At 36.3% G+C, this 10,377-nt stretch overlaps 1 protein-coding gene across 1 annotated transcript; it reads left to right on the plus strand.

Annotated features, from left to right (window-relative positions):
* Nucleotides 1-9,294: 9,294 nt before the first annotated feature.
* Nucleotides 9,295-10,068, plus strand: LOC101889388 (lectin subunit alpha). The gene is made up of 3 exons (XM_059120793.1): nucleotides 9,295-9,465; nucleotides 9,540-9,651; nucleotides 9,716-10,068. Exons 1-3 carry the CDS (start codon nucleotides 9,337-9,339, stop codon nucleotides 9,958-9,960), a joined length of 486 nt encoding a protein of 161 aa, XP_058976776.1. The 5' UTR covers nucleotides 9,295-9,336; the 3' UTR covers nucleotides 9,961-10,068.
* The last annotated feature ends 309 nt before the right edge of the window (nucleotides 10,069-10,377 follow it).

Here is a 10,377-nt window from a genome sequence, read left to right on the forward strand (position 1 = left end):
AATGGCCTCTTGGCAGGAAAGAAAAAACGTCTGAAAAAATCGCATAAAAATATCTCTCTAAAGATGAAAATATTGATTTTGTAAAATTTTCATATTTTTTCAATTTTGTCATATTTTTGGGGGTTACCGGACATTGCAAAAGCCAAGCAGTTTTAGATGGCCATCCAAAAATATTCAATGTGTGAAGGAGTTTGCCAACTTTTGTAGACAAAATACGAAAATGTCCATTCCAGTGACTTTTTGGAGAATTCACAAATACAGGAAAGACGCACTTCTGACTATTTCGTTAACGCTGATTTCGTTGAAGAATGTAGTCAAATGTCTGTATCTCATATAGATGCGTTTCAGTCAAAAACCAATAATAAATGTTAATCTTTTGCCACTTCTAAGATATTATAGGTCTTTGGAAAATATTGGTTCCAGATCTAGGAAGACCATTTAAGTGCAACATCTACCAATAAATTGGAAATGAGCAAATTAGTTTAAGTTGCTATTATTCGTAAATTAGAGAACGAAACCTGATGGTTTTCTTTTATTACTTGTCACAATATCTTTTGGAATTCTATCGAGTATCTCGCCTATATAAACTGTATCATTTATTATAGTGTTGCAGGGTATTCAACGGTCGGCCCCGCTCGACTGTAGCCTTTGCTAACTTGTTTTTTTCCTTAAAATATTTCCTATTTTAATTTATATCCTAATGAACATAAACTACTACCATTGACCTCTCACAAACATTGTCTATCATATCCATAAATACGGTTGGTTACCAAGTTCTATCATTGTCAATTATAAATTATTCACATCAGATACTGTGCGTGGGTGCGTGTTTGTGGTCCATGAATGGATGTTGACCATTTGGGTTATTGATTGTTGTGCGGTAATGGTTATGTTTGTATGTGGATTTGTGTGGTCGATTTAATAGCAAAATATCAGAATAGTATATTCTAGACATCAATCAAACATCGAATCAAATACTAACAACGTGTCATATCATAGGTATTTTTTGTGATAATAAAAATTGTAATGGTGATGGTTAACTACATGCAATGGTGGTGTCCAGTAAATAAATGAAAACATTTAGATTCTCGCTAAAAACAAAAATAATATGAGCAAAGTTGTGGAAAAAGTTGAAAAAGTGAAAAAAATGAAACTTCTGGCACTAGTAGTAAAAGAATATGAAGTTCCGACAGAATTCAGTATCGTATTCATTGACCAAAATTCAGTAACTATATTATACAAAAGTTCTAGCGATTTTTATGAAGTTTTTTTTTTGGGTTCAAAGAAATTTTTCTACCCATTCTGATTTCAAAATTTAAATCATACGGCTATTTCTGTTTGAAAATACAACTTGGGCCTATAATCGGTACCAAAACAGGGTAAGATGAAAAAACTGCAACCAACTTCAGACTGCTGTCATTTCCAAGCCACTCGTCCGACAGCTGCTAAAATTATTCTAGTGACAGCTCATTATATTGTTTAAAAGCGTACGGAAGCATTTTGGTGAGAATTTTCCCGAAATAAAGTTATTCGTGATGGAATTCAAGCGTGATAGTGTGATTTCTTAATATTTGGCTGGAAAACGACAATTGGCTATCGTTAGAGCACTTCAACATTTAACTGTGAATAAATATTTTGTGTCTCGTACCATCGCTCGTTACCGTGATACTGGTAGCGTAGCCCGACGTCAAGGAAGTGGACGAAAGAAAACAGCAACATAAGCAAAAATGGTTCCAAAAGTAAAGAAGCGACTTAGTCGAAACCCGCGTCGCAGTGGCCGAAAAATGGATCGTGAGCTGAACATATCGCGATATTCCATTCGGCAAATATTAACCAGTAAAAAAAGTCTTAAAGTCGGGCGGGCCGACTTTATGATACCCTACACCACTTTTCTAATTTAGTAGAGCTCCGCATAATAATTAAAAGTTTAAATATGCCGTAGCAGTTGTATCTTTTAAATTCGGACTTGTATTGCTCATTTGGTGCACAATTAATTTGAAATCGGATAAAGACATATATGGGAGCTGTATCCAAATTTGAATCGATCTCCATAAAATTTGACAAAGATATTTCTGAGCTGTGTTTGATATATTTCCCTGAATATTGTTGTTACGGAGTGCATATTACGGCTGTGGGTAACAAATATAACAAATCGGATGAACAGTATATATGGGAGCTATATCCAAATCGGAACCGATTTCGAATCTGAACCGAATAAAATTTGGCATACTTTCTTTCAGGGCTAATTTGGTTGTACGTGCAAAATTCCATACTATTCGGGCTGATATTACACGTTTGGTGGCCAATAAAAGGCAAATCGGACGAAGATATATATGGAAACTATATCTAAATTTTGACCGATTATCTCCAATTTTAATAGGGTTCGTCCTTGGGCCAAGCAAATGATTTGTGCAAAATTTCATCTGGATAGTGCAATAAATGCGAACTGTACATTGTTTACAAAAATACATGGACAGATGGACGGACGGACATGCATAAATCGACTCAGAATTTGATTCTATGCAGATCAGCAATGCGACTATGGGTCTATCTCGTTTCCTTTTGCCTGTTACAAACAAATGCACAAAGACATAATACCCTTACCACTATGTGGTGTAGGGTATAAAAATGAGCTAAGGGTAAAGCCATTGAAATTCCAATAAGTGCTTGGCCGAAAGTGGTGAATTGCCAAATTTGGTTTTCTCCGATGAGAAAACATTCGTTGTCCAGCAGTTTGTAAACAAACAAAATTATCGTATTTACTTGCCAAAGAGATCAGCTGAAACTGTGCACCCTCGGTTGGCCACCAGAACTCAAGCGCCGGCCATGGTGATGGTGTGGGCCGCCATAACAGCCGATGGTTGCTCTCCGCTCGTATTAATCGACCGTGCCATCAGAATAAATGCCGAATATTATCGCGAAAATATTCTGGAGGCTGTATTAAAGCCTTGGGCACGCAAACATTTTGGGTCGCAGACTCTGGACTTTCAAACAGAACTCATTACCATCGCACTCAGCACGCGCCACCCAAGAATGGTTACAAAATGAAGTTCCTCGCTTTATTTCCAGCGCACAATGGCAACCAAAGTCTCCAGATACCAATCCGTTGGACTATCGTGTCTGGAGTATTTTGGAAAGCAAGTTTGACACCAAAAAATACCAAACTGTCGATCGTCACAAGCAAGCGCTTCGCCGAGAATGGGCCAAAATACCGCAGAAAAACATTCAGCAGCAGCGTGTGACGATTTCATTGGCCGTTTGAAGGCCATAATTCGTGACAATTTGAACAAATCTAAACTTATTCTAAAATTTGATGCTATTTCCGCCTTTTTTTGCGTTCATTCAATAAAATTTAAAAAAAAAAAAAAACAAGTAAGCAAAGGCTACAGTCGTGCGTGGCCGACCATGTGATACCCTACAACACTACAATATGTTAGCAGCACCCTTATGTCCAAATCCATTTTTGGAAGACTCCGCATTTGAAATTATGTCATAGAACATTGCCCAGATATTATCCTTATCCTTTTGTACAGGGGCATTTGCCTAATATTTACGCACACCGTCTGTTGTTAGTTGTTGTGGTCCATTTTACAGCTAAGTATAATCCAATGGTCATCCGAAATGCTAGACTTCTTGCTTGTCCTTAACCCTCTTCTCAGCAAATATCCGTGTCGATTGATTTCAATTGTGTGATCAGGAAAATTTTTCTGTTTTTGGTTCATTTGAACCCTAAATATTTTGCGATCATCTCCAAAAGCAAGAGGTTCCTCTGTATTGTCAAATTTAGACTGATCTTCTCTATGATATTAGGCTATATTCGTCAACAAAATCAGCATAAAAAGCCAGAAGTTCGCCCTTTGTGTATTTTGGATTTCGCCTGTAAGTTATTTTCAGCGTTTCGGTAGACACATTGTATATATTTCGAAATATATATCCGATATATTTACTATCGGCATCACCGAAACGGTCAGGATTGGCCTGTTCGTCTATTTGCAATTTCGCCGGGATTAAAAATATTCGCGGTTTATGGAAAATTTGACTTTTATTCAACACAAATGCTGTGACCTATTTCACCCACTAAATATTACCCGATGACCATCAAAATTGGAAGGCGTCTGCCCAGCCCTCAGCTCTAGCCCCATGCTTTGATTGGTCTATAATTGCGACCTGTAAAGCAACTGCAAAATCAGGAATTTTTTCAGTTTTTGGTCCATTTCAACCCCTAAATATTATGCGATTATCTCCAAAAGAAATAGGGTTCTATTCTGATCCTAGCCCCATCTCCATTCTAAATTTCGTGAAGATCGGGCCATAATTGCGACCTGTAGAGTGATTACAAATTAACACGGACAGACGGACGGACAGACATACATAGCTAGATCGACTCAGCTCGGCGAGATAGGAAGATCCATATATACTTTCCTATGTGGGAAACCAATATTTCGAGGTGTTACATAATTTTTGGCCCAATCAAACTTATAATACCCCCAACACATAGTATTGTAGGGTATAAAAATTTAAAATTTATGGCGTTTGACTTTGTTGCAGTTTTTTTTTATCTCACCCTGTATACAGTACTCTGCACAAGATTTGGAACATGTTATAAACTATAAATACCGAAATTAACACAATTCCGTAAGGAAGTGTGGCTAAAATCCTCAAAGCAACGAATATGGGAAACATGCAATTATATGGCTCATCTTCGAACTGCCTATGGACAAAAGAGAACTCTATGCAAAATCTTAGCATTCTATTATATCCTCTAGCGTGATTACGGCAGACGGGCGGGCATGGCTAAGTCGAAATTGAATCTTATGTTGATCAAGAATATGTATATACTCTGTGGGGACTAATATGCTTATTTCGGGATGTTATAAACGGACTGACATAATTTATATACCCTCCATACTATGTATGGCGGTGGATATAACAACAACGAAACACATGTCTAGTATTTTAAGCTCGATTTTCATAACCTACCATGTTTTCCTTGTAATTATTTTTTGCGTTGCACAGTGTTATCTTCGAACTTACATTTAATTTTGGAAGGTTCGAATCCCTCATCTAGCAGTTATTCTTTCCTACATTCATTTGACTACGTTAAATCACAGAGTAAATTAATACACCATGGTGTTTACATTTACATTCTTTATTGTAATTAAACCTCTATGGCCAAATGTATTTCATTGAAATTTTATTTTATGTGGAGTTTCAAAAAAAAAAAAAATGTTCATCAGATTCCAGGTGTGGTATTGTACCGAGAGTATATTTACATGTTTATTTAATATTAAAATATTTCACTTGTACAAACAACCCCTATAACCGCAGTAATTTTGATAAATGTCATAATTTACACTGATTTCCATGTGCGACCGAATCACACACGGTCACACACTGACACACTCACTCACACACATGGACAACAATTTTCTGTGTGCATACAAATTTATAAATTGGCATTTAAATATCATTTCAACTGAAACGAATGCCTACAAAATTTTATCAAATTCATTGATGTGTTAAACGAAAACCTCAACTATTTTTCACCACAAAACTATTTAAATTACAAAATTTATACTTTTTTCCCCTCTGTCCGTCAGGGTCTCTCTTTCCCTTCGTCGATCGCTTTTATTTGCTCGAATATGAATTTTATTGATTTTTGATAGAGTCTAACCACAAATGTATTTAAAAAAAATTATACACGCCACAATCAAACAAACTGGACACAATGTTGGATTGGGTGATGCCAGCAGCGGAACCATTGACGAGCACGAGGTGGAGGACCATGCCGCCACCACTCTTCGACAGAAATAGGAAATATGGTTAGTTATCATAACATGAAATATTATTTTAGTAAACAAATTTAATGCGATTTAATATTTATGCTATGCAGCGTTTTCTATGTTAGATGGTGTCCAGCAAATTCGCTATTTATACAGATGCGCTGTAAATCGGAGTGTGTGTGCGTGCGTTTGTTACAAATTGCTTTTGCTGATAAATATTATTTAAGGTCTTGTTATTTATTTTTGTTCAATTAAATTGTATTCCATAAATTTGATGTTTCCAAAGGGCAATGCAAGAGGCCATAAGCCTGTGGAAAACCACAAAATGTCCTTCCTAATTAAGCAATCCCGGAAGTCTTTACATTTTCTTATCCATATATATAAACGAGTAGTGAAATAACTGAATGACTGAGAACCAACGCCCAGACGTAACGGCTGGAGCTAGAATCTTAAAATTTTGCACAAGGGTCAGTTTTGGGGAGTAGGCATGTAAAAAGGCTGGGTACAATAAGTACAAAATGTACTAAAAATTTTATACTTTGTATTGGAAAAACGGAATGAGCTAGAATTCTGAAATTTGTAATGAGAGTCACCGATAGAAGGATATAGTACAGATGTACCAAAGGGTTTTTGGGCATTCGAGATTTAAGCTAACGAAAAGTTCTAAAATGGTAATAAACATCTAAAATGTTACCATTTGGTACGATGTGAATGGATGGAGTTAAAAACTTGAAATTTGGCATGTGAATAAAGGATGGAAGTAAGTTTGATATATGAAGGAGGTTTTGGAATTTGGAACAGTTTGGCTAATGGTGAATGACAATTTTGTATTGGGATCCCTGTTGGTGGTAGGTTTGTGATAAAGAGGTGCTTTTGGAAATACAGAGTGAGATGAAAAAACTGCAACCAACTTCAGACTGCTGTCATTTCTAAGACACTCGTCCGACAGCTGTTAAAATTATTCCAGTGACAGCTCATTATATTGTTTACAAGCGTACAAAAGCATTTTGGTGAGAATTGTCCAGAAAAAAGTTATTCGTGATGGAATTCAAGCGTGATAGTGTGATTTCTTTATATTTGGCTGGAAAACCACAAGTGGCTATCGTTAAATGTGAATAAATATTTTGTGTCTCGTTACCGTGCTACTGGTAGCGTAGCCCCACGACAAGGAAGTGGACGGAAGAAAACAGCAACATCAGCAGAAATGATTCGAAAAGTATAGAAGCGACTTGATCGAAACCCGCGTCGCAGTGGCCGATAAATGGCTCGTGAGCTGAACGTATCGCAATTTTCCATTCGGCAAATATTGAAAAATGAGCTGGCAGTAAAGCCTTTGAAATTCCAAAAAGTGCACGAACTTACACCGCAACAGAAAGAAAATAGATTAAATGGAGATAAAAAATTGTCGAAAGTGGTGAACTGCCGAATTTGGCTTTCACCGATGAGAAAACATTTGTTGTGCAGCAGTTTGTAAACAAACAAAATGATCGTGTTTACTTGCCAAAGAGGTCAGCTAAAAATGTACACCTTCGGTTGGCCACCAGAACTCAAGGTCTCAGCACCATCGCACTCAGCACTCGTCACTCAAGAATGGTTACAAAACGAGGTTCATCGTTTCATTTCCAGCGCACAAAGGCCACCAAAATCTCCGGATAACAAATCCTTTGGACTAATGTGTCTGAAGTATTTTAGAAAGCAAGGTTGACACTAAAAAATATCAAAGTATCGATCACCTTAAGCAAGCGCTAGGCCGAGAATGGGCCAAAATACCGCAGGGCAGCATTCGGGCAGCGTGTGACGGATTCATTAGCGGTTTGAAGGCCATAATTCGTGCCGAAGGTGACCAATTCGAACAAATCTAAACTTATTCAAAAATTTGATACTCTTTCCGACATTTGTTGCTTTCATTCGTTTCTATGGCCGTTAGAAGGCCATAATTCGTGCTAAAGGTGACCAATTCGAACAAATCTAAACTTATTCTAAAATTCGATGCTATATCCGACATTTTTTGCTTTCATTCAATAAAATTTAAAAATATAAAAATTATGGCGTTTGACTTTTTTTCTTATCCTTTATATATACTTTGTTGGGTCTGATATATGTAATTCGAGGAGTTACAAACGTAATGACAAAGTTAATATACTTCCATAGTATGGTGGAAGGTATAAACTCCTATAAAACGCATACTCAAATTTTAGACATTTTTCGAAATTTATCATTTATTGATCTAATAGTACATACTTAAAAACGCTCAAAAATTGTGAATCTTGAAGCTTGAGAATCGAATACATAGTTCCGCAACTTTCAGATTTTTTTGAAAGAGAGGTTTGATTATTAAGGTTTAGACCCGATCAAGTCTCACATTCTCAACATTTTACAATGTAATATTTGAACAAGTTAAAAAGCAGTAAGTTCGGTCGGGCCGAACTTTGAATACCCTCCACCATTTGGAACGAATTTTAAAATTTTCAAAAATCATAATTCTTAAAAAATTCTGTTAAAATTTTAAAAATACCGAATATAGCCGTTATATTGAGGTCTATACGACGTGAACCTACATAGGCATTGTTTGTCATAAGCCATTACCATATTCAAATTCGAAACTTGAAATAAACGATGAATAATGCAGCTAAAATCGTCAAAATATCGTATATAGGGAGGTACCGTTATATAGGAGCTGTGCGAAGACCTGAACCAGCATAGACAATTTTCTGTCACAGGCTGTAGCATCCATTACGAACTTCAAATACGACATCTCAAATAATTTCGATGAGTTTTGTACCTAAACTCGTCAAAATACCGGATATAGGGAGGTACTGATATATGGGCCCTATACGAAGACCTGGACCTGCATAGACAATTTTCTGTCACAGACTGTAGTTCCCATTACGAACTTCAAATAGCAAATTTGAAAAAAAAGAGAATTACGGTGAATAATGTCGCTAAAATCATCAAAATACCGAATATCGGGAGGTACCGTTATATGGGGCCTATATGAAGACGTGAACCTGCATAGACAATTTTCTGTCTTAGGCTGTTGTATCTATTTCGAACTTCAAACGCCAAATTTGAAACAATTCCGGTGAATAAGGTCGCTAAAATCATCAAAATACCGAATATCTGGAGGTATTTATATATGGGGGCTATATGAAAACTTAGACCTACATGGCCCACTTACGAACTTAACCTGCCTACTGGAAAAATAAACATGTGTGCAAAATTTTTCTTTGAGGTCAATGAATTGCAATGCGATTGATTTCCCGCAGCGTTGAATTAAAAGTCAAAACTTGTTGCTAACTGTTGTTGTGGGGGCCATAAACTGTTGCCGTGCCTTCTAAATATTATCTAGAAAGATAAATAACCCTGAATTTATTAGAACTATATTTAGCATGAAAAGATGTAACTTTTTATTGGCTATTTGTTTAAAAGGGTTTATGATGTTTGGCTTTCTTATAAATGTACTGCAAAATAAGATAACAATTTTTTTTATATAAAAGATGGGAATCGGGATTCGAATCAGTTCAGTTTTCTGTGCAAACGCATCGTTGACAGAATGAAAAGTGTTACAGTGATAGCTATAGCATTTTGCATGGCCGCTGTGGCTCTGGAATCAGTACGAGCTGTTCCAACATTGCAACGTGGTTTTGATGGTGGTGTTTTTTACATTGAAATAGATCAGAATGTAAGTTCCTTGTCATTTGATTTGAGATTTGAGTGATATTTAAATAATACATTTCTGGTGTTTCTCTCTTTCAGTACAATTGGTTTGAGGCAGCACACGAATGCGCTCGAAAGGGACTGCAACTTCTTGAAATACCCGACGGTAACAAGAATGCCGTTGTAGTCGATGCACTGAAGTCATACGTTGGTATAACATACATTCCGAGATTAAAGCTAGAATTGATCTCAAAAATTGTTCTCTCAAAATTTAGGAAACCCCAGGGATTTTTGGTTAGGAGCTAATGATGAATATAACAGAGTCAAGGACCCAAATCGTCCATTCTACTGGTCATCGAAGGGTGGTCGTGTTAACTACTCTAATTTTGCTAAAGGAGAACCAAAAAATATGAACAGTAATGAACATTGCTTGCACCTTTTGGCTAATGCAGCTGGGTTCCAATGGAACGACAAGGACTGTGCTGCTAAACATGGATTTATTTGCGAAGCAAAGGCATAAATTGGAATTTGCTCTCACAATTGCTTGCAAAAATTTCAAAGTAAATAAAATATAAGAGAAGTATTATTGAAATAATTAAAAAACATTGTAATTCTGCATTCAAAAAAATTGTATTCATTTTTTTCAATTCGAAATATATCTTAGAATGGTAGGTGGATAGACCCATAATTCCTTTTGATTATCTGCATAGAATCACATTCTGAGTCGATTTATGCATGTCCGTACGTCTATCTGTCCATATATTATTATAAACAAAGCACGTGTCGCATTTATTGCCCGATCCAGATGAAATTTTGCACAAGTGATTTGTTTGACCCAAGGAAGACTCCCATAGAAATTGATAATATTATCGGTCAAAATTGAGATATATCTCCCATATATATCTTCGTACGATTTGCCTTTTATTGTGCGCCAAAC

The sequence above is a fragment of the Musca domestica genome, unplaced genomic scaffold (genome assembly GCF_030504385.1).
Source record: "Musca domestica strain aabys unplaced genomic scaffold, Musca_domestica.polishedcontigs.V.1.1 178, whole genome shotgun sequence".
Classification (NCBI taxonomy): Eukaryota; Metazoa; Arthropoda; class Insecta; order Diptera; family Muscidae; genus Musca; species Musca domestica.

Coding starts and splice junctions, on each gene's coding strand:
- LOC101889388 (XM_059120793.1), top strand. CDS start 9,337: ATGAAAAGTGTTACAGTGATAGCTATAGCATTTTGCATGGCCGCTGTG. Junction 9,466..9,539: donor ACATTGAAATAGATCAGAAT/GTAAGTTCCTTG, acceptor TCTCTCTTTCAG/TACAATTGGTTTGAGGCAGC. Junction 9,652..9,715: donor TGCACTGAAGTCATACGTTG/GTATAACATACA, acceptor CTCAAAATTTAG/GAAACCCCAGGGATTTTTGG.